Source organism: Aythya fuligula, chromosome 1, assembly GCF_009819795.1.
Source record: "Aythya fuligula isolate bAytFul2 chromosome 1, bAytFul2.pri, whole genome shotgun sequence".
In the NCBI taxonomy this organism is placed as follows: Eukaryota; Metazoa; Chordata; class Aves; order Anseriformes; family Anatidae; genus Aythya; species Aythya fuligula.
Genome location: NC_045559.1, coordinates 77,252,425 through 77,276,765, shown reverse-complemented (window position 1 = coordinate 77,276,765; position 24,341 = coordinate 77,252,425). Strand labels below are relative to the sequence as shown.

At 37.8% G+C, this 24,341-nt stretch overlaps 1 protein-coding gene across 7 annotated transcripts in view; it reads left to right on the top strand.

Annotated features, from left to right (window-relative positions):
- Positions 1-24,341, top strand: part of SOX5 (SRY-box transcription factor 5) — a 289,165-nt gene that overhangs the window by 221,988 nt on the left and 42,836 nt on the right. For all 7 annotated transcript variants that reach the window (XM_032204884.1, XM_032204875.1, XM_032204867.1 and 4 more), the window contains exon 9: positions 12,203-12,349. In XM_032204884.1, the coding sequence (XP_032060775.1) occupies positions 12,203-12,349 (147 nt within the window). The remainder of the gene's footprint in view (positions 1-12,202; positions 12,350-24,341) is intronic.

Sequence of the window (24,341 nt, the reverse complement as noted above, 5' to 3'; positions counted from 1 at the left end):
ACACCTCCTCTCTCATTAACGCCATCACCAGACCCAAGTAACTCAAGTGAAATGAGATGGCATTAGGAATGAGGTAATGAACAACGATTTCTGGATAATGTTATTACTTCATGATAGCAGCTCTTGCTAGTGTGACTACAGTTAAGAGTGTCTTGGTGTTTCCATTGCAAACTCTTTGGTACTCCCACCCCTTCTGCTTTACAGACAACTACTCAGCCAAAAGCAATTTAAAATCTGATTTTACATCAATTTTGGCTGTTGTTTTGAATTGAAAATAGTTTAATGTTTTGATATCACTTTCTAAAACATGAAAACTGCTTTTTTCCCCTCTTAATCCAAATTTTCAGATGAACGATTTAAAATATGGGTTAGCTCTTTTTTATAACCCAGACAACATTATTAGCAGTTGAAAAGTATCTCCTAGGCTTGCACAGTAATTTCAATATTTAATGCTTCTGGACAAGCAGATCCACCTTTATGTTATAAGAAGTTTCATACAAAAAAAATTGACATGAAGGGGAAAATTCACAAGTCACCATTTTCACTAGGAGTCTACACTGTCTGTTTTAAAAAACTATCCAGCACCTCAAAAGAGCTGTAAAAAAAAAACAAAAACAACTTTAATAAATAGTATGGATGAGTGAGGTGTAATAAGGGATTATAGAGATTGTTACTAGTTAACTAATGTTAATGTAGTGCACATCACTGGTTGTAGAATGTGTGGCTTATGTAGGACCATATAAGAGATGTGTTAGAGATTTACAGCCATTTTGCAATGAATGGCATATTTTTTTGCTTGAAAAAACAGGAGTGGGGGAGAGAGATATTCTGCATTCTCACCATGTACATTAGGGGCAAAAGCTGTGTAGTTAAAGACAGGATGCTTCTATAGAGTAGCTCAGGTAAGCTGGAGTCTGGGACTTAGCTTTTGTGGAATGGGTGGAAGAGTGCTGGTGGAGAAATACTGAGAAGCTTGCATTGTTCAGCTGTCACTGTAGCACTTGTTAGGTAGGGTGCACAGACATCCTCTGGTCACAAGAGCTTTTGTTCTGGCATGCTTTAATTAGAATTGTATGAGTTTCCCTTGGTCAGCTTGATATTAAGAAGTAGAAGGCTCACACTTGATATGGGAACATGAGATTTTAGCAGCCGCTTGTTACTGATATGGATTGATGAGACTAGAAGTAGGCATCATATTCTGCTGACCTGAAGATGAAGTTCCAAAGTTTATCGTACAAGCTCTCCTTGTGCTTGGGTGATACACAGCATGTGAGGAAAATAAAGTTAAAAATTTAATTCCCTTTGACCTTCGATCATGTTATTGTGTCTACAGTTTCTTAAACCTTCAGAACAGAATGTGCCAAAGGAGACATATTGGTACGAGTTCCAGGCAAGTTTTAAAGGTTTTCATGTGTGGGCTGAAGTCTGACCATGCGGTGTCATTGGACTTTAGTGTTTGCGCTTTCATTTTAGTGAAAGTCAGAAATGGAATCCTAAGGGATTTTAGATTTTTTCAGGGACCACTTGTGGGGGAACAAAGTCTCTAAAAACTAAGAATTAAATATCTGTATGTGTTCTAATGGAATATGTAAGTGTCACTCTTCCCATTACATCAGTAACGGGAAGCATGGAAATAATGAGATGAACCAGAAAACAGCTTCTTATGTTATTTCCTGAGAAGTTTGCCAAAGCTTCACAGAGGTTTTCAGTCTCTCTGGAGTTTTATGGACTCCACTAGAGGGGGAGTTCTACAGACCACACCCATTTTTATCATAAAATCAAAGAATTAAAAGATTTAGCATCTATTCAGTTGTGTTTCTACTACTTAATTTCATTAAATGGGCGCTTCCATATAACGGAGCAAACTCCAAAATAAAGAAATTAATTCAGTGCTTTTCTACTCTCTCCGCTGTCCACATGTATTTTGTTTACAAGTAAGGGCCCTCTCCTCCACACACTCTAACATACCCTTTTTGTACCTTCCCAGTTGAATAAACGTGATTTTTTTTTCAAGCATATAAATTATTCAGTTTATAGCAATAGGGGTATAGGCTCTTCTGTTTGTTTAAAGTGGATAGGACTCACTATTGAGAACACTAGGAGTCTGACCAGAGCAAAACTCACCTTTCTGGTTTGAAACACGAATCAGATTTCCTCTGATTCAATGAGATTCAAGATGTTCTAGATCAAAGTTGGGCCAATTTCTATGTAGTTGGTTGGAATTAAGTTTCCCTACAGGTCTAGGAAGTTTGGTTGACCTTTTCTGCAGTCTTTGACTGCAGTAATGACAAGAGATGTTCAAGAAGAGAGAGATCCATGTGGGTTAAAGCCAGAGAAATTGTACATGTGAGATGGAGCCATCCATAGTTTTTGCCATATATTATGCTGGTGGGAAGGTGAGCTGGTAGCCCATATTGATACTATGACTTCGCAATAGAATCCTGTAAAACAAGGTAGAACTTGTCAGTTTTCTGAAGTTCTTTGCTGGTGAGCATGTAAGGCAATGGACATGAAGAAAAATTGAATGAAAAGTAAATGGATTCGTATTCAACTCTGATAGGACTTATTTAAAAGTTTTCTGTGGTAGAGAAACACTTAAGCTAGAAAGCTAGCACTGCAGGACTGACATTCTTTCCCCCCCCAAATAATAACCTTATTCTACTTTCTTCACTTCCAAAAAATAAAATAAAAATGACTGTTTTAGCTGAATAAGGAGGCCATGTCATATCCTATTAGCACTACCTGGTAAGGAAAATTGCAGAGGGAAATATTCCTTCAGAACCATTCTAGGAATCAATTTGTTTTAGTTTAGCTCATGGAATAACTATGTTTTCTTCTGCAACTTCAATGTTCTGTCCACCACCAGTCCCTCCATTTCAATTTTCTTCTTCTACCCGTACTTCCTCCATTATGTATTCTTTTCAGGGAGGCTTGGCACAAGGGTAGCAGCTCAGATGCAGTCCTCAGTTTGCCTTTAAGGCACAAATGTCACATTCTTTCATCTTTACCCAAACTGGAAGAGAGTAGCTGTGGCTTTCTGAGCCTGTGAAAGTAAGCTGTGTCAAATGTTGTGTATGATGAACTAAGAGTTTGCCAGTCGCTGTCTCCTGTGCCTTTTTCCAGATCCTTTCACTAGATAACACAACTCAGTTCAAAAAGTAAATTATGTTTTTGAATGAGCTGAGTGGATGTCATTGAGCTCCGGTACACATCAGATAACCAAGGAACAATGTTAATTTGTACTTTCACGGACTGCAGATGCAATTGGATGGTTCTCCAAGCTCAGTAATATTCTTTATGTTAGTGGTGAAACACTAGCAAGAACACTTTTCTCATCTTAATATTTGATACTGTCATTAACAAATGAATATATCCATAGAAGACCTTTAGGAAGTGCACTGGCAAAAATATCCAGATGATTTTTTTTCAATTTGTTTCTGTTGTTTTATTTATTATTGTCTCCTCCCCCAAACTGTACTTAGGTAGTATGACTCTGGTTCTATTGGTAGGTGGCTATCATCTTTCTGCTACCTCTCAAGGGGGACTTCAGAATTTTAGACTTTTTATGACAGCTTCTCACAAGAGTTTCTAGAGCAGGCTGCTTGCTGTGCTCTACATGTACTGCAAAATATCTATTTCTCTAATTTATTCCTGAAGAAAAGGAGAGCCAGTTCATGGAGGGATCTTATAATCATGAAGATATAAGATACCAACATTCAAGTGAGCAAATTCATGTTCTCAAAATAAGAAATGTAGTTGACCTTAATCTTTCTACCATGAGCTTTGCTCTTAACTTCAGGAGAAACAGTTTTCAGATTTGAAGTAATTAATTCAGTATCAGAACTAAAGCAGGCACGGAGTTTTCCTGACTTAATTCCCTGTTGAATACAGCAACTTAAAATGCAAACAGAAAATCTATAAATAAAATTGGAGAAAGAGTCACCTAAGGAGATGTGTATAAAATAGTGAAATGCCTTAATTATAGCTCAGTAATCTGAAATATATAGAACCTTATTTACAGTAATTCTGCTGGCAGTGTTTGCTTATTAACTACTCTAGTCACTTAATGGATAACAATGAATGATTATATACAATACCAGTCAAGTGAAGCAATGTAATATGAAATAAGTATTTTGTCAAATGGCCACTCAGAGGATTTTGCTCTCTCAAATGGGAAAATACACTTACTGAAGTCAGGTGCTCAGAGCTAGTTGCCAAAAATTTGGATAAATCAAAAAATAAGCTCTCGGGAAACATACTTTTGGTAAACAAATAGGCAGCAGTGAGTTTTCTCCTACAAATATATAATGTCTGTGCCACTTTGCTGTTTTCAAGCTTCTAAATTGGAAAAGCCATACTGGGATAGAAGTTTCCATGTGGAACCCTCATACAAACACTTCATCTTCATTACAGAATAGTCAATTTGTGATAAAGGGACAGCAGTTTACAAAACAAATGCCTATTCTTCTTAAGTTACACAGCCCTGTTGTTTGTTGGTCTTCTGCATTACCACTGCCTATCTGACTATATTCTCCTTACTAAGTACAGTGTCAAAGGTATGTCCTTACTTCAAAGAAATTTTTACCTTTTTTCATACAGAAGAAGCTCTGTTGGCATAAGAATAAGTAATAGTACTGGCATCAAGAATGACATTATATTCTGTTGCTGCAGAGCAAATTAACACTTGGAATAAATTGTTGACTTTTTTTTTTTTTCTTTTTGTATGTACAATATTAATTGCTTCCATTGAAGGGGACAGCATTCATCTGTAACATTTCATCCAACAAGCTTTTTCCAGAAGACATTATCAAGTTTCCTCTCCAATATGCATTCCATATAGTCACTCTATTTCAATTACTGTCATATGGTGTGAACATGGTATATATGGAAATGTAGGCCACTTGGGCAGTTTTCCAGTTAAAAACTCTTCATTTGTAAAAAGCAGGCAATTTTAAATGCACAATGATTTTTTATCACAGAAACTAACAGATCTTATTAGCCTCTGATACTAAGTGTCTATTGATAAGTTCCTACAGTTGCATCCTGTAAAAGGTTTGTCTTCTTGCTACAGCATAGGACAAAGGAGACATGAGGTCTGGGCTCTAGTCAAGAGTTTCCTACAGACTTCCTGTGTGACCAGGAATGGTCAGTTATGTCACAGGTGCTGATTCTGACCTTGCTAACATTTGAATAGCATTATCCACTGATAGAATTAAATAATGCTTTTGAGGAAACACTGAATTTATTAGAATTTTTAGAGTGCCATACTATGGTTATTGATTGCCTTTCCCATAAAAGCTAATATAAATAACAAATAGTTAGCTGCACTTTACCTAAAATGATTTCCTACCCATCAAAATTAGTTTCTAACAAAACTCAGCTACCACAAATTGGTAGCACATTTCTTGCTTTATCCACTGTGTTGTAAGCAAAGCAATCATTATTTTGAATATACTGCATTGATGATAGAAGCCTTTATTAGTCCACATACAGACTTAGAAGTCATTCAGTTTTTCAGTGACCTGGACTCCAGCCTTGTTTCTGGAGGCCAAGGATCCCCAGCTGGTCATACCATGGAAGTTCCAAATAAGAAAAGAACTAGTGCATTCAGCCTGGCATAGGCAGAGCGGTTCTGTTCACTACAATGAGATTATTCTAGGGAATAAGGGCTGTGGGGCTGAAACCAGGGAGATCAGCTACCAGAATCATATTTTATGGAGACTTGTGGTTACTGATTCTAAAAGTAGTGTTTTTCTAATATGAGAGAGATGGTGGTTACAAGACTATGTTTGTAACTTGCATGCAAGAAACGTATAAATGAAGCCTTGTTCTGTTTGTGAATGCTTTACAGTTTTTTTAATGAGAACTTGTTTTTCTTAGCGTTTCTTTCTAAGGAAGTCTCATATTTTCTAAGGCTAGAGAGACTATTAGATTGTCTAGTCTGACCAAACAAGATGTGGAATATTATTGGGCATAATCAAGTCTTTGTTTAAAGTTCATCTTCCAGAAACACTTCTGATCTTGACTAAAACATCAAGAGACAGAATCCACCTTTTCTTTAGGCAGTTCCTCCAAGTGTTACCGACACCTTCTGCTTAAAAGGAGCACATTACTTATCTATTAATTTGATCAGTCTTAACTTTTAAGTATTTATTGTTCTTTCTTGATTCATGGCTTATTTACATCTCATCTTCCCCTAGACTCAATGCTGAGCAAAGCTAGGATGGAAGTTTTCAAAGGAAAAGCTGGTTACTGTGACCACACAAAAGAACAGTTTAGCTTTTCAACATTTAGTACATCCACTCTAGTCGCTGTGTGGTCCACAACTTTGGGGCAAATTCATCCAGCTTGCTGTTTTTTACTCGGTGAATAAAGGAAACACTAGTTCAAATGAGGTCCTCTGCCAGAAAGAGTCTCATTGGACTTATGCACACCTTAGCACTGACAGCTAGGGCAATTTTGGGGTGGAAATGAGAGTGATAAAGATAAGCAGTAGGTAAAACAGTAATAATTATCCAACTCTATTCAGAATTCTAAAGAACAAAATTAAATAAAAATAAATAAAATAGATGCATCTCAGGATCTCAAGCTATATTGACATTATGTAAAAATAACACAATGTGAAAGCTAGCAAACTCAAGCAATGAACTGAGTAAAATTTAGTTTCCAGTGGGTTCTTTGTGCTAGGTTTTAAGGCGACTTATTAAATTTGTGTTCATATATTATCTTTCTTTTCTGAAATTCTCCCAGTTGGTGCAAACAAATGGCACTTAAAAGTCTTTGCTGAAGTTTTGAATGTACAAATTAGTGTGTCCCTTTGAAGTGTCGGACTGGGAATCTTTGAAGGAAACTCAGACACAGGAAAGATGAACATTTGGCATGTGTACCTTTTAGATATATAATGAAGAGAGAGATGAAGAACTTTTTTTTGCATATCCATAAAGAATTGCTACCTATCACTGATGACAGCATCTTTAATTCTAATTTCTGTACTTATCTTTTTTTCCTACATTGCCACTACTTTTAAAAATCTGTCTTACAGTAGGACATGTCAAATGTTTGTTTTAAGTGAATTCTTTTTTTCTAATTTATTATTAAGTTTTTAAATTAAAAAAAAAAAAAAAGAACAGATCCAAAATTAATTCCTTCTGCGATAATCAAACACTTTGCATGCCTTATATAAGCATTGCATTTGCGGTAAAGAAAATTAAATTTGTATTCTGAATGAGAGATCTCAATTTATACCATTTTTTCCCCCAGATTATGCAAAAATCAAAGCTATCAAAGCTGTGAAGTCAGAACAGGCCCATTCATGTGTGTATTTTTAATGATGGGTCTCAGAATGACACAGAAATTGAAGTGTTGAATCAGTCAACAGTTCAAACATTTAAGCACAGTGTTTTGGAAATTCATTACTGTGTTAAGTCCACTGAAGAATTAGTTTATATCAGAAACAAACTCATTGCAGTAACTGATTCAGTTTCCAATACAACCTCTCTCTCTCTCTCTTTTTTTTTTTTTTTTTTTTGTTGTGTTGTGTTTTTTTTTAGAACAGCTCTTAATCTCTAGTGTTCACTAATAAAAATATTTTAATAAGAGATAATGCAGTAAAGCAAATGTCTATAGGTGCTTGAATCAACTATCTCTGCCTATGTAATTGCTAACACTTTGTTCAACCCTTTTTAAAATTGCTATTAAATCTCATTCTCATTTTCTGTATTAATAGCACAAGAATTCATTTTTAGTATATCCTCAAATCAGTAATGAGCATTGTTAACATGTAACAACAATGCCCAAGGGGAAAGTTTTCAAAGCTGGTCTAACCTTAAGGCTTTACTATTGATGTACTACAAAGTCATCAGGCCAAGAGCTGTTAGAGCTAGTCCATTTGGAGAGTTCAGCTGAATATTTCTGTTTAATATATTGGAAGAATTATAAATGGTTTTGGTAGTGACCTAGGAAGAAGTGGGGATTTTTGTTTAATAGCTTAAGAACAGAGGGGCAATATTATAAAAATAACTTTACCTCTTGCTCGTTTTAAAGTATCGTATTGTGCTTCTGTTCTGATGATTTTGCTTCCATACAGATTTTCATAAGAGGTTAACGAGAAAACATTAACAAGGCATGCAATATTGCACATGGGCAGGAGAGCTGAAACATAGTTATGTAGTTATAAACAAACAATAGATATTACTTTTTAATTGCTTTTTCAGAAGCCTAGTTCTGCCTTCTTGAAGACATATTACCTATCTTATTAAAAGCAGAATAATATCCTTATTTTATTTGTTACATATAGGAAAAAAAAAAGTTGTCTAGTAGTAATGCTTCACTGGTTTCAGCCAACACTGACTTCAACTAAATGCCTTAGTCACATTAAATGAGTCCAGAGCCTATAGATTGATTGTCCAAATTGTAGTGCAGGAAAATGACGTCCTTGATTTCTAGCATTTCAGAATGGGTCTTTAGGTTGGCTGTAGGTTGTATAAGTGGCTTGAGGAGTCTGTGTTTGGTGTACATACTAAGAGGCTCAAGAATAGTGTATTACAGCAGTGATATGCAATAACTTCATTTTCATTTCACTTTTTGTGATCTTGGTTTCATTACTGTGAAAAATATAAGGTTACGTTTTAGATGACGGTTAGGCATTTAAAGAGAGACTGATTCCTACACTCTGTTGAAATTCTACCAGTGAAGCAGAGGTAGAAATGTTCTTTTGTTTGAGTTTGTTTTGTCTGTGAAATGAATGCATAGATTGTTGTCATTTAGCCTCTTGATTCGCAGCACTTGGTCACACCGTTGCCCTTTCCTTGCATATAAGCTGAAGGTCATCATGTCCTAAAACAGCTAAATATGAACAGACAAGTTCAATAATGTCAAAGCTCGAAAATATTGACAGTCTAAGAAATGCACTGCATGTTGTATGTTTCTGTCCATTTTTTAAATGGTTGGGAATATAGAAGCAATTCTGTTGGTTAAGTAGAAATCGGACCTTTGCAATTCCATGCGATAGATGTTTTTCACCTTTGAGCTAGGCCCGACGTTGCTTTTCAGTAGAATACCTGGTCTGTATTGTAGGAAGGGATTTTTTAAGAGGGCATTCTCACAAGGGACCTCTTATAAGATTTCATTTAATGTTTGCTTTAAATTTGCCAAATCAATTAAATAGAGGTGAGATGTTGAACCTGATAGCAGGAGGACTAAGTTTGTACAAATCAAGAATGAAGTCTTTATAGGTTTTCTTCCACCTCTTTCCAGATTACTCCACTCAACTCTCTTGTAAGAAATCTGTCTTGCGGTATATTCCCTGAACTGAGAAAATGGCATGATTTGAAAATCCATATATTCCACATACCACCTAAAGATATGGCTTTCTCCTGGGCTGTTGCATGGGGAAAATATTTCCCCATGCTTATTGAGTCATCGTCTTGTTTGCATATGTTGTCAAAAAGCTGGTTGATGATAATACTGTAAGGAGGAATGATTCCTTCCAGCACGTTTCTCATTAACCACTGGATGCATGTTAGATGGTAACGATTCTTGGACACCATGTTGTGAATGTATTTTGTGTAACTTGTGCTTGTGATTCATTCTTTGGACCTAAACTGAAGGCTCAGAGCTGTTTGAGGTAGAGATTTCCCTAGTTTTTCAAGGTAGGGATTCTGTTTGAAAATTCTTCCCCAAAGGCTTACAGACATTTCTGGGAGTCTCTGTCATCTACAAGCCAGTCCCTATGTGGGCCTGTCAGTGATCTCCAGTTGGTTCAGGACTACTTAGTGTCCAAACTGACTTTTATTGTTTTTTACCTTTACTTCTGTTTGCTTATACCTAATTTATAGATTCTCAACAAGCTTGAACCTTTCCTGCACAATGGCCTTTCTGCTTTTTTTTGTCTTTTTTTCCCTAGTTCCCTCAATTTGTTTTGTTGTTTCTTGAATAGGGAGCAAAAGAAAGGCAAAACTTGATCCACTCTATCATGACCAGAGTCCAAGTATGTTGTGGTGTTCTCTAGCCATGTATCCTATTTTTTAAACAACTGTTGCCCTTCTTATATATTAATTCATACATAATGCTGGTTTGGTTTTTCTTGAACTGCCTGCTGCAGATCATCTCTGGTTCACACAAACCCTTGTTCTTTTCTCCCTGATGGACTTAGTCTTCTTTTGAAAGAATAAATGGATATGAACTTCAACTGATAAATACATTCATTTGAATCTGTGACTGATTTGTGACTGGATTGTTTTTGATGACTTTTATCTGTAGTTGATTTGCATCTATTTGGCTATGACTGTCTGGGGGTAACACATGGAATAAATGAATAAATAAATCTGAGGAAAAGGCAGAGAGAGAATAGATGAATGGATGATAGGGAAGGACAGTGAGACTAAACAGAAAGGGATGGATAAATGGTGATTAAGAAGTACAGAAAAATAAGGAACAAGCAGCGATCAAAGTAGAAAAAGAGAAATTAAAAGGATTCAAAACTGAAAAGAATAGGAATTCTGAAAAGAATAGAAAGAATGAAAAAGAAATAAGGACCTGGTGCCTGATTACACTTATAGCAGCAGAAATTGGATGCTTTTAATTATGTGAAAGGGCTAGGATTGTTTACCAGTGAAGGGAAGAGTTTGTGCAGGAAACCATGGAACAATGTCCAGGGTTGGGATGATGTACACCCTTACTCATTTCTTCACCCCTGAGTTGTCCCACACTCAGAACAGTAAATCTTCATTTGATCAAGTTAAGTCTTTGCTACAAGGCTTACATACTATCAATCTCAGTAGCAGTGTTTCTCTATGTTTTGCACAGTAATATGTGGAATATTTTCTGTAAGTTTGATTGTACTGAATCCTCATTTTACTCTTTCAAGTTTGCTGGGTTTAGTTAGCATTCCATTGTGCCCTCCAGTCTGACCTTCGTTCTTTTATCAGCATATATAATTAATTAAAAAATAACAGCAAAACAACTAAGTAACACTTACAAGACCTTCTTAGACTAGTCATATTGAAGGTCCCGTGTTTTTTCACATCAACTTCCATGTTTCTGCATGTTATCCCTTGTCATGTTGCATCTTAGACACTCTGTTGGCACCTGCAGGCACAGAGCACCATTGTGCAGTGTTACACATTACACATGTACTGCACAGTACAAATAATACATAGCATGAGTCTTTGAAACTGAGGCTGTGACCAAGGAATGAAAGTCTTTGTTATTACATTACCTGCTCTCCCAGGCATCTGACTTCTATTTGGCTTCACTTGAATTCCTCGCTATTCACAAAGCAACAACAATTGCTGCCCACCATATTTATTTTCTCTGCTTTTTATTCAGAGGTCAGTGCAGCTTCCAGGCACTGACAGTTTGCCTATTTTCTCTCTGCTTCTGACCTCTATCCACTAAACTCTTACTATAGTGCTTAACTTTAAAGAGATGACTGTAATTAGAAGTATTCACATGCTAATAATCAAATATGTGTTTAAAGTGCCTTGCTGGTTTGAAGGGAAAAAACATTCCCACTGTGTATCTGTTTTCTATCACAAAACAAGATCTTAGTCTTGACTGGAACTTCTAGTTGTTAATGGGTAGCACATCCCCACCAAAATTTATATATTTATATTGGCTGTATTGGTGCTCCAGGACGCAACTGAGAGTGGACTCCCACAATAAGTGCTAAGGAAAATTTTGATGTTCCCTGCCCCAAACACCTTACAGCCTGTGCAAACAAGACAAAGAGAAGACAAGCAAGATGAGGAAATGTAAAATGGTAGCACAGAGACTGATATCAAACGTTATGTGAATTTCCAAGTGCTCAATGCATTTTGTTGGAGATGCTGTAGTAGCTGAGGCCTCTCAGGAAAGGAAAGATTGCCCAGTAGCTCGGGCAAGACATGAAGATTAGCTTTTGTTACTTGTTTTGAATCCCTGGACATACATGGAAGGTAGGACATTTCTCATGGTGATGTCTGTCATTTGTCCCCTGAGGAATGAATCACAAAAGTTGAGATGACAGTTTTTGTCTTGAAATATGCCAGTGTGCTAAATAAAAAATATCCATCAGAAAGACAATATATGATCTACAGTAGGAGAAGTTTTTGGAGAGTTATTTATTGATGGTTTCTTTTTTTTTTTTTTTTTTCCTTTTTTTTCCCCCCTCCTCTTGTCTCTTTTCCTCGTGTGTGTTTTCTTCGTTTGTTTATTTTTACAGCAGTTGTATGCTGCCCAACTTGCTGCAATGCAAGTGTCTCCGGGAGGCAAGATACCTGGCATACCGCAGGGTAACCTTGGTGCTGCTGTATCGCCTACCAGCATCCACACAGACAAGAGCACAAACAGCCCTCCACCCAAAAGCAAGGTACTGTACCAGGCCTGGCGGCACAGCAATCCTGACAATGTTGATACTTGCATGTATGTTTTTTTTTGTTGTCTGTGTGCCTCTCAGTTTTAGGCAGCTTTGTTTTCATGATACCTCTGTGAAATGATTGTATTCTTGGTGGGTTCCTTTGCAGTGCCCTAGCTATAATACTGTTTTTTCCTCCATCTTCAGTAAAGGGTAGTGGGTGGAGGTGACAGCCCTCCTGTGCCAGCCCACAACTGTCATTTCCTTTCAGGGCACTAAATCGTGGTCAGATTAGCAATCTGGAAAGCAGTGAGGCATCCTGGGGCCCACTGAGAGTTTATGGAGGAACCAGTCTCCAAAGCAATGTGTGTTGTGTTGTGTTGTGTTGTGTTGTGTTGTGTTGTAGACCACGCTGGGATCTGTTCATAAAAGGTCTGATGAGTAGTCTTGGCCATAGCTGGGCAATTAGGTCTGCACTCATTGAAGAGGTCAAGGTAGCAGCTTGCAGTCACATCTGTGTAATGCTGCCAGTGCATGACCAGTTAGAGAAAGAAAAAGACACAGTATGTCCAGTGGAAGAAGATATGCTCAGCATAAGCCACAGCCGAGCAAAATTAACCAGTCAAAACTGAATGGCACTTTTTAGTTATTGCAAACCAGCTAGGCAGAATTCAGTTAAGGAATGTGGAGAAGCAGCAGTCCCATTTGGGTGACAGCAAGAGCTTGATAAAAATGTGCTCTTTCTGTTTGTTAGTGTCCTCTAGCATGCTGTCCATGTCCTTTATTGTGTTGGAAAAGATTCCTTGAATTGACAATGGTGCCTTGTTTTTTACTGTAACAGTAAAGCAGCACACATTAAAAATAATCAGACGAATAAATAATACCATTGTCAACTCAGTGAGATACATGTCCAAAGGATAAAATAGATGGTGTGGAACCAGTGGTTGTTGTGTTAATGAATCAAGCTTTAGGTCTGTGTTTTCTGCCTTCTCTCCTCAGTAAAGACTTTCTGGCTTCTCAAAGTTTACCCTTGGCTTGGCTTCTTCTTTTGTGTACTGTAGAGCTAGGATCACAAAGCCATGCAGTGCCTGATGATACTTTTTTTTTTTCCCCCACAAACGTTGTGTCTATGGTTAACAAGAGATTTTTGTGTGTTTTACAAGGGGAGCTTGTGTGTGGCTAGTGGCTTGCTAGATCCACTACACTTAAAAGCCCTATGTTGATTTTGGATCTTTGTGCACAAGTAGAATGTCTGGTGAGATCTAAGGGGGCGCAGTGTTTATTTTGTGGCAATTGTGGAATTACAAGGCCTGCCATATCTACTGGTAACATCAAGCACAACCGTCTTACTGGCAGCTGTCAAGATCAGCCCTTGTGTTTTATTGCTTTTTCATATTTGTAGGTGTTCCAGTGCCTTTGGCTTGCAGTCCTGTAGGACACAAACATAACTTATTTGCAAATAGCAAAAAAAAAAAGAGTGGGCCACAAGGAAAGGAAGGGGGCTCCAAAAGGCTGTAAAATTGTGCAGCATGAGCCCTGTGATGCATGCTGTTTTCAATCTGCTGTGTGCCAGTTGGAAGCTCAGAGAGAGAGCGAGAGAAAGAGAAAGGATAATGCTGAGAAATGATAGAGTGGCTGTGACCTCCAAGCTCAGCCTGGAAATCCAAGACATTGATTTCACTTAGCATTCCTGCTGAGAAATCCGGCAGAGTTCAGTTGTAATAAAAGAACAAGAATCTGTTCTAATGGTAATGGCGTATGACAGACATACCACTTTGTCTGTCCTCAGCACCAGAGAGAGGAGAATTGGAGAAAGGTCACCTGACCCGCCTGTGGTGTTGTGCGAATGCTATACTGAGCTTTGAACTCCAGCCTAGAAGCACAATTATTTATAATACTAAATGATAAAGGAACCTTTATAGAGCCTACAGTAATTAGAATAAAGCTTATACAATAGTGCAGTGGCCTGGCTCGGAAAACACGCTGGCAAATCCCTTGTAGTGTCAGAAACTGAAGCTTATATGTTGAAACTAAACACCTCTGTTTGTGTCTGTGTGGACCCTCCTTGGCTTTTTCAGAGCTTGTTTGTGTTCAACATTTTCACAAATATATTGTTTGATATATTTCTAAATTAATACATATTTTTAGCTGCTGTCAGGGTGTATCTGTCTGAATTTCAGAGCCTTTTCTTTTTTTTTAACCCCCAGCAGCAACTTGGTTCATGAGGTTAGTTCTTGGTAGTCTTTCTCACTGTTACTGCATGTCAGATCTCCACAGATGAACAGTTAATGCCTTAGACAAGCTTTCGATAGATACTGTTTGCTGAATTTTTATTTTCAACCCACAGTTTATATTGGCACAGCTTTGGAAATACACTGAAGTGTTTAGAGACAAGGAGACAGCCTTACCTGAGAGTGTGTCAAGCTCCTGGCAAACATCTAGGTCACTTCTGAAAAGCTATGTTTTTTCCTTCTTGTATAGTGTTAAAGTTAGTGTGCTGCTCTTTGCAAGGATTCTTCAAAGTCGGCTTCAGCAGCAGATGGAACAACTGCTGGCTCTAGAAATGCTGAGAAGCATCAGAGGGAGTTTGCCAAGGATCATCCTTTAAATCTAGTAAGACTTCAACACATCCCTGAAACTCCTCTAAGACCTTGGCAACTCCCATTTTGGCAAACCTTTTATCAGTGGCCCTCACCAGTGTTTGAACATTGTGCTGGCCAGACTAACCTGGCATCTTCTGTTGTCTCACTCGCCTTTCAGCAGATGTGACCTGGAATGGTCAAATTCACTTCCTAGGTTTCTGTACTATAACTTTTAGGAAACCATAGAGATGCCATTATGCTGTGCTGTACACATTCTGTCAAGTTTTGGTTAGGAAACTGAGCTGGTGTCATACATTCTTCCAAGAAGAATCTCAGTGCCAGAAAAATTGATTTAAGAAACAGAGCTAGTGGAGCCTGTCCAAAAGAAAATGCGTGCGTCTTGCGGAAATGGATTTTAACACAGCTTCTTCTTGAGCAGTTTTAAAAACAGCCGGTATGCTAATCATACCATTCAAATTTACCAAGGCCTCCTCCACAACCCATTTGAAAGGCAACTGTCTTTTAAGTTTGCCAAATTGTGCTGGATTTCCAAAGTCTGTCTTAAGCACATTTTGCATTTGATCCTGTAAATGCTTGCATGCTGCTCAGCTGGGTGTTCAAGATTGTTACATGCTCCCAAATAAGTAGAAGAGGATGGGCACAGGTGAAGATAAAAAGTAGGCAAAATAGCTTAACCAGCCAATCTTGTGATTACTTTCAATCCTCTTGCTTGTACAAGACCACCCAAGAGGGGTTAAAAAAGCCCACAGTGTTGTAAAGAATATGTTTATCTGAACGGTGACCCCTACCGCGGTACCAGGATCCTCACTAAGTGGCATCTTCATTGTCATCAGGTGAGGTCATCATGCTCTTGAATAAGCACAGCAATATCACCCTCACTTGTAAACAGTCAGGGCTCTGTTCAATCCTGCTTTTGTTCCATGCTTTTTATGTTGCACATTTAAATATAGCATCTAGTGCTTATGTGATGTAATATCCTAGCCCTTTCCATGTAACCTTTCAAGTACAGTAATTCTGGAGTGAATTTTCAATGTAGCTTATAAATGTAGCTAAATGATTCCCAGTATTTAATGGAGCACAGTGTATTGTCTGTAGCATCTGCTGAAAACCAGGAGCAATTCAGTGTGAAATGTGACAGGAGAGAATTCCTGGGCAAATTTCTTTTAACCTTGTTATGACCTCAGCCCTAACCCTACTCACAGTTGTGTCTCCATCAATGGCAACAGCACACGGATTGTCCAAATCAGTTTTTTTATTCTTTTCAAATACTTCTGGCAGTGATGTTACTATTTGCTCAGCAGTAGCACCTGGGAGTTGTGACAAGGAAAGGAAATGTGTTTCAGACAAGCCAGAAACAGCACTAAGCAGTTGGATATACGCAATCAGATTCTCCTCGGCTACAATATCCAGACTAATATCAGTATGAATCCTTAACCAAAGATGTTTTTTTTTCACATTATCTGATCCCTCTGATCACCTAAGTAAACACTGGTTTGAAAATTTTTTATGTCACCTATGGTCAGCAATAGAATCTCATTTGAAAGACTTGGAGCTTGCCCGTCTACCACAGCACAGACTGGTCTTCAAATGGCCAGAGATTCTCCAGGGGAAGTTCTAATTTGAGGAATATCTTCTGGCAATGCTACAGTTGCTGCTACATGCACCAGCTGCCTCTTGAATCCTGCTTATAGTGTAGGAAGGATAGAAAAGGGGCCTACAGTGTGCTTATTACTCCATTCTCACCCAGACAAGGCAAGCCTGGGTATGAAACTGCAACTGAGTCACTGTTGAGTTTCTTACCAACTACGTCCGACACCAGGGACAAAATAAAGAACAGGAATGTTTGGATATGGGACTGCTAATTCAGACACACCACAGGCTATGTTATTAAGAAAAATAAGAAAACTATTCACTATGGGGAGCTGTTAGGAGATTTTTCTGTCCCAGTCAAAACTGGTGAGACTGTACTTTCCAGTTTCAGTGGGAAAGCTCTCTTGACTGAGGAAAAAAAATACGAAAAAAAAAAAAATTAAAAGGAGGGAAAAAGAACATGTCCCTAAAATTGCCTACTAATAAAAACGTCCATCTAGATGATATTTCTGATTCTACTTCATACAAACTGTTGACTTGAACTTCATTTTAGGTGATTACCCTAAGCAGCCCTGTTAGTTGAGTATATCTGTCTCACTTTCTCTCAGTTCTCTCTTTCATATGGTAATGTAGAATGTCAAAATTCATCCTGGGGAGATCTTGGGGAAAAAAAAATAAAATAGGCTCTGTTATGTACATAGCTGCATTGGCTTGCTTGCCACATGGAGCTATGACTGTTTCAGGAGTCTAGCCAATATGGCTAGACATACAAATTCCTTGTACCCTCACAGTTTCCATTTCTGATCACATTGTTTTTCATGATTGAGTATGTTAAAGGAAAGTATTTAATTTCAGTTCTAGAGATGATAGATAGGTTGCTGTTCAAATGAAGAAGGACATCAGTGTTTCCTCTTCCTAACATTTCTTTTTATTTAATGTAATCAAGTATTTTTGGAAATATGAGCTAATAGTTCTTCACAGCACTGTGAAGTAGTTCAGGTGTAGGGGCAGACAGCTGTGTCTTTATAAGAAGACTGATCATTTCTGTGTACAGGTGATCGAATGGTGTGACTGTTTGTGTTAGATGGGACAAAACTCTTTTTCTTGTCTGCAAAGTGCTGGAGAGGAGAGGAACAACCTGTCTGAAAGTAACCCATTGCACACATTATGTCTTGTATACTAAAAGCAATTACTGTCCTCCATATTAGTTGAAGAGCTCAGCAGCTGCTGAATGCATATCCAAGCAGCAGGAAATTAAGGCATTCTTACTTTCTGTAAAGGGAGTACTGGGGTATTTCAGAGTGAAGAACAAGAGTTATCATTAAAGTAATGTAAGATGCACCATTTCTGCTACAATGGAAGGGCTATGTTTACAAAAGTTTTATCTCCAAGATTTGCAAGGCTCTCTTATTTTTGAGAATTTATGGTCTGGACATAATTCTTTATACACCAGTGATTAAAAATAAAACCCACCTTGCAAATGGATGTATTAAGCTTTTCAGCACCAGAATAGCGGTTAGTGATAGAATATTATCTATCACTACATTCAAAGCATTATTCAGTGCTTGCATTTCTCAATCCATTTGTCAGTCCATCAAACAGGTTAGAATAGCTGCAGGATAATTAAGGAAAAGTTTATGGTATGGATGCAGTGATGTATAGGGAGCTGGAAACCTCATCTGCCTTATCTGTGCTAAGCTACTTGGTGCTGTGCTACTTCTTTAGCATCTGTGTCCATTCTTAATGTAGAGTTTGTAGCTAATTATCTCTTTACCCGGAAGCTTTTTTCCTTTGCTGCCCATGCTTTTAATCCCAAATAGCAAAATACAGAGCTGGTGACAGAATCTTTGAGGCTATTCTCCTCTTCTTTGCTCTGCTTTCTATACACAACATCCAGGCATATAAACAATGACTTTTTAAACCATTTGCCAGAGCACAATGAAGTGATGTGTGTTAATGGAACTTCTTAAGATGCTCTTCTAAAATAGCGAGTATGTTCTGAACAATAAAAACAGTGTTAATAGCAGTATCTAAAAGGCAGCAGCAGTAACTGTAGGGACTTGCACAGCATTCTCTCTGCCTTCCAACCCTCCCTACTTTCCTTAAAATAAATCAAATACATAGAGGGGCTTCTAGGATGCTTTTTCAGATTAACTCTCCACAGCTCTGTTTCCTGATATCATGTCTCTCTGGTTGGAGCCTGTCTCTCAAGCAGAGTTGCCAGCCAGTCAGCCCTTGTCAGACTCAGTGGGCGCTTTTTATAAAGAAAACTCAGAAGAAAACATAACAAAGAGAAAAGGGGTGAGGAAAAAACTCTGAAATCTGTGCTTGCAAAACAAAAGCGAGCCACACAAATTAAGCAATACCGCGGCATTTCTGAAAGAGATCTTCAGAAATCAGATGGGGAACAACAGAGATGTAAAGCAAAATGGTAATGACAGACATGCAATGTGTGCTTCTTACTAGTTCATTGCTGTTCTTTGCTGCTAGTGCCTTCCTTTAGCTGGTATGAATAAATAAAGCATCCACTTTCTTCCAAGTGGGAAAGTTGGGTGGTAGAAGGGTAGCAGGTAGTAGTTTTTACTGTTTTTGGTTAAATGAACCACAGCAGTGGCTTAACACTGAAGACCTAGGTATTACACCATGCACTGTTACTTTCAGCCCATGTCTGTTTCAGAATCCCTCAGTGTTCAAGAGCGCTGGAACCTGACATTTGGTTTCAGCTTTGTGTCTTATTCTGTTACTTAGAAAACATTGACTCCCGGTGAAGCTGTATGACAGAGCTACCCATTTAGTGTCACTTGGAACAAAGGACCTGAATGAGAAAGAGCAGCATTTTGCAAGAAGAGACAGGGGAGTCCCAAACAAGAAAATACTGTCACAGATCTGAGCATTTTTTTTGGTAGCATTTTTTAATGCTACCAAGATGGCTGTTGAGTTGATGTTGCCAGTTGGTCAAGCCATCCTAAAAACAGCAGTAAAAGGGTTTAAGGAGAGTGTAAAATCTGGAGCTGCATAATGTAACAGAGCAAAGTTCGATTTTTCTAGTTGTGGTGTTTTTTGTTAGTCATCCTCACCTTTTGGGCGCTTTCATTCAGTGGGAACAGTTGGAAACTACTTAGGAGAGGTTCTTTCTGCTATGGAAATGGAACCAACCATGAGGAGAAATATGAGAAGTTCATCTTGGGATGTAGCATTCTTCTCTAGTGGCTGTCAGGTATTGCAGTGGACATCTTTTACAGCACAGCAAAGATGAAGGATCAATACCAGCTCTAAGTTAAACATAGGTAACAAAACCAGCCAGTATATAGTATCACGTTAATTTCTAGTTCCCTTCATAATATGAAATTCAAATAAAGTAGAAGTCAAAAGTCCTTTATTCCAGAGAATTATTTTTCTAGAATCTGTGCTGTTAGATTCTATAAATCAAGAAATATGTTTATTCCAGGATCACATATGCAAAAAAATAGCACTGTAGCCATGTACTGACTTCATGGATTAGAAGACAGCTTGAAATGGAGCAGAGGACTCTGCTTCTACCAGGTCTTTTTAGAAGGAAACCAGGTACTTCACTTAAGGAATGAAATCTTTCACAGCTTCAGCTGTATTTGGGTATTTTGTAGTACGGTTTATAATTGAAAGTAAAGTACATAGGCTTCTTTGACAGGGATGTGTACTGGACAGCAGTGTAGCCATCTTTTACCAAATAAAGAACTTCTTTTCAACATAGACAGTAAGTTTCTGAGGTGAATGACTCAAATTCTAATATGATCATTCAAGCAGCCTCTAGAAGTTCCTTGCTTTGTCTGCAGAGGAGTGGTTTTCTTCCACGTCACATACTAGATTTGAAATTAGATCCTCTTGACACATTCCAGCAGAATGCAATTCAAACTAAGCATCAAAGAAATAAATTTTGTGGTAAGTATTCCTGTACCCAGTGTTGATTGATCACCATTTAACAAGGGAGCTCTACAACTTCTTTCTTTTTTTATTTTTATTTAATCTAAAACATTTTAATCTGTAATGTTAGCTGTAGATAGCTGAAGAGAAACAACATGAACGGCAGAATGATGAAGGAATCCATTTTATTTTCAAAGAGGCAGTTTCTCATAGGTTAGTGTTAACTCTAAAATTGTATGAAGTGCTTGGCAAATATTTCACTGAAGTTTCTGAGAACAACACATTTGTTGTACAAAATACATTTTGAATTATGTAGTCTAAAATGAAATGGTAGGAGCTGGGATTTCAGAGAAATTGTGTGTAAATTGACACTTTAGTGTACTCATTTAACAGGGCAGTATAATTACATCTTGTGATTTTATAATGGACAGTTCCCTTCGAGTCCAAGCTCCTGGAATCATGTGAGTATGTAAGAACCCCATTTAAACAAAAAGCTTCAGGCTGTCATGGCTGAAACTTATAGTTTGATATGTATTTCGAAGGCTTAGAAAGCAGCTACCAAATAAAATGAATTTATAAGTTATTATTTTAATCAAGTGACATCAGTTTTCAGTCCAAAATAATAGAAGACTTCATGTTGGACACTCTACTAAGGCATAACCATTTCTCAGCAAAATTATGCTTGCTACCATAGGATATCCTGGTGAAAATGCTTAAGTAGTGTCCAGAGAAAACATTTGAGAGCATCCAAGGAACATTAAAGACAGGCAAATGGAGGCAACAAGCCTTTTTTTTTAATTATTTTTTTAATTATTTTTTTAATGTAATTTGACTGGAACTAATACAGGAAACCAGTTAGAAAATTTTGATCTCAATCATGTGCCTTTATTCACTAATGATGCCAAATGGCAAATTCAAATGTGTACTTTTAGTACTAATGAATTAGTTTAGTTTCTGTTCATTTATTTCATTTCAGTTGCTACATTTTTCCTTGCTGCTTTTAAAGGATAGATAACCTAATGCCATGACTGGCATCTCTGGAAAAGAAAAAATATTTTAATATTTTATTAAAATATTTTATATTATTTATATTAAAATATTAATATTTTAATAAAAGATTGTTCAGTATGTTGACATGCTGAGCTCATGGAGAAGAAGACCTTGTCTCTTACAGTTTCTCAATTTTCAATCATGATGTTACAGAAAGAATATAACTTGGAATGGTTCATAAGTTATTAGTTCTTAAACTTCTTTTGAGCAGATGTGCCAACACCTGCTAGTAGATTTAAAAGAAGGGGCCACTTCTAAGGGCTAAGTGTGTACGGAGATGTAACACATGGGTTCATGCAGGCTTTCAGCTGACATGCCAGGCAGTGACACGTCACGTCATGAATCAGCCACATCGAGTTACATGATTTCAGGCTAACAGAACACAACAGGAGTTATACAGAAACAAACACAACTCAATGTGACATATCCACGGGAAAACTGGCAGAAAAAGCTTCTTAAAATTGAGTTTCAGGGGTACATTTATTCCTCTCCAAAATGCTCCAGAGAAAACTATGAAGCAGTGTAGCAACAAAGAAAAGCATGTAGTAACAGAATTACTGAAGTCGTTTTAATTCAGTGTCTGATTAGAAAGAAAACACATATATATAACAATTCTGGAGAGTGTTTTTTTATGTCACATTCTTGTGAATTTCTGTTTTTCCAAAGGTAGCTCTCTCAGGGTTGCAGTCATTCCAGGTCAGTGATTATTTTTATCTTTAGCCATGCTAAGAGCTGTATAGACTTCAGGTTACTGCTGTAAGTTAATATATTTTGAGTTGAGCTCTTGGTTGCCTCAGTAAATCTTGAGTCCTTCCAGTCTGAACTCTGTTGCTTTTTCTACTTTACTTATGGATCAGAGTGACCCCTTTGTGCCTGTTTCTAATACTCAGTCTTCTCTGAAATTATCCTTTATCCGTTTATGGATACTCCTATCTATCCTATTCTAATGTCCACTGAAAAGAGTCAGCAATTAAAACACTGGGATAAATTTATTAATTTGTTTGCTTATTATTCATTATAAATGTGTGGATAGCCTGTGCTTTCAGTATTCTCTATAAAAGGCACAGACCTAATTCAGGGTCAGAGAAATTCAACACATACATTTGGCTGAGAAATACATGTCAAGTAGCATTTCATTTGTGATACCAGAAGTTAAAATGGTGTCACATGACTGTTTGCCCACTACATTTCATGTCTGGATTTACAGTTCTTCATTTCACAGCCTCAGTAATACAAATTTCTCTACACAAAGTGAGTCCTCCCAGTGAAGTGCAGCTCATAAACAGGATGATGTGGTGGTGTAGTACCTGGGAGATCCACCAATGTACCAAACAAGTTAAATATACAGGGGCTAGTGTGTGAAAAAAAATGACAATCATGACATTTTGGCTAGCCAAAATTAGCTAGTGAGAAAATAGCACAGATATTCCAAGGCCTATAGGCCAGAACAAATTGAATAGATACTTTTCTTCTGCCTTCATTTTTAAACAAGCAAGATGTTCCAATAGTTCCAGAAGTAGCGAAGCCAGGTTTTGTTTGCGAAGTCTCACAGTGCTTAGACAGGCTGGAGACACTGTACCTCTCTTTGGGGGATTCCCTGATGTCTGTTAGAACATGAGTAAGCATTGGAGGCTTCTCCTGAGGTGAGAAGCTTGGAGCGTCCCCTTTTCCCACCCCACTGTATCTTCACACAAATTATATGGGACCTTTGAGGACTTCATTCTTTATCAAACCTGATGAACACTGGCCCGTGCTCTCAAAATACCCATAGAGATGAAGGCTGCCAAACATGCATATATGCACACTGACCTTACGTGTATACCCACACACATGCAACCCCCCTAATTTTGAGGCCAAAAGTAATCCCAAAGTTGGACAACTCTCAAGGGTTTTACAGGCATGACAGCTAAAATTTCAAGTAGATTCAGGATGTCTTGCTACTTGCTTTTCCTGTGCTGCTGTTCTTCATCCCCACGTGATCACAATTCAGTGCTGGGTTGAAGGATTCCCATGATAGTATCATTTGGGACTCACTTTGTAAATTGCTGTGGGCTCAAACAGAAGAAGATAACACTATATAAATATGTTGTTACTGGTGAAGCAATGAAATTATCTTATACTTACCAAGTATGCTAGTGTCTTGTCTTGATCATAATTAATCGGTGATATACACGTTGAGTCAGTGCTCTAGGATTCGTGCCCAGAATAAGTCACAAAACATAGCAGTATGGGAGAAAAGGGAGGGGGAGAAGGTCTCTTTTTTTTCCTCCTTTTCTTTCTTCTGGGTAAGATAAAAACTGCCGAGAGCTGGCCCTCTTCAGAAATAGTGAATCAGCCTCTTGGAAATTTTTTTAAGATGTCAACTTTCCTTTCATATACTTCTGTGAAGACAAAGAATGTTTTAACATCTGTATTGAAGTTATCATTAAAATAAAAGGAGATCTGTAGACATCAGCTATAAATCATCAAGAAATAGCTTGTGGGTAACCTTAGACACAAATGAACCTACTTGAAATGAGCTAGGGCTGGATTCATTGCCTTTAGTGAAGCCAGTAGGTGGACTAAGGTCCCCTCTCCCCCTTTGCTTCTCCCCTCTCCTCCCCCCGCCTTTCCATATCTTTCAGTGTTAGCTTCTGGGAGGTGAATGTGTTCTGGCTGAGTGATGGAAATGCATTTGGATGTGTTCTTAAATAGACATTTGTTTTATGTCTGAAAAGAATAGGCCAATCTTAACAGTGTGATGCTGGGGCTATTTGAAAGGTATTTTTTAAGGCAGTTGTCTTCTTTCAGCTTTACAAAAACTATTTTAACCAATTGTTTAGGTTTGAGGAACAGCATGGAATATCTATTGTGTAGAGATGCAT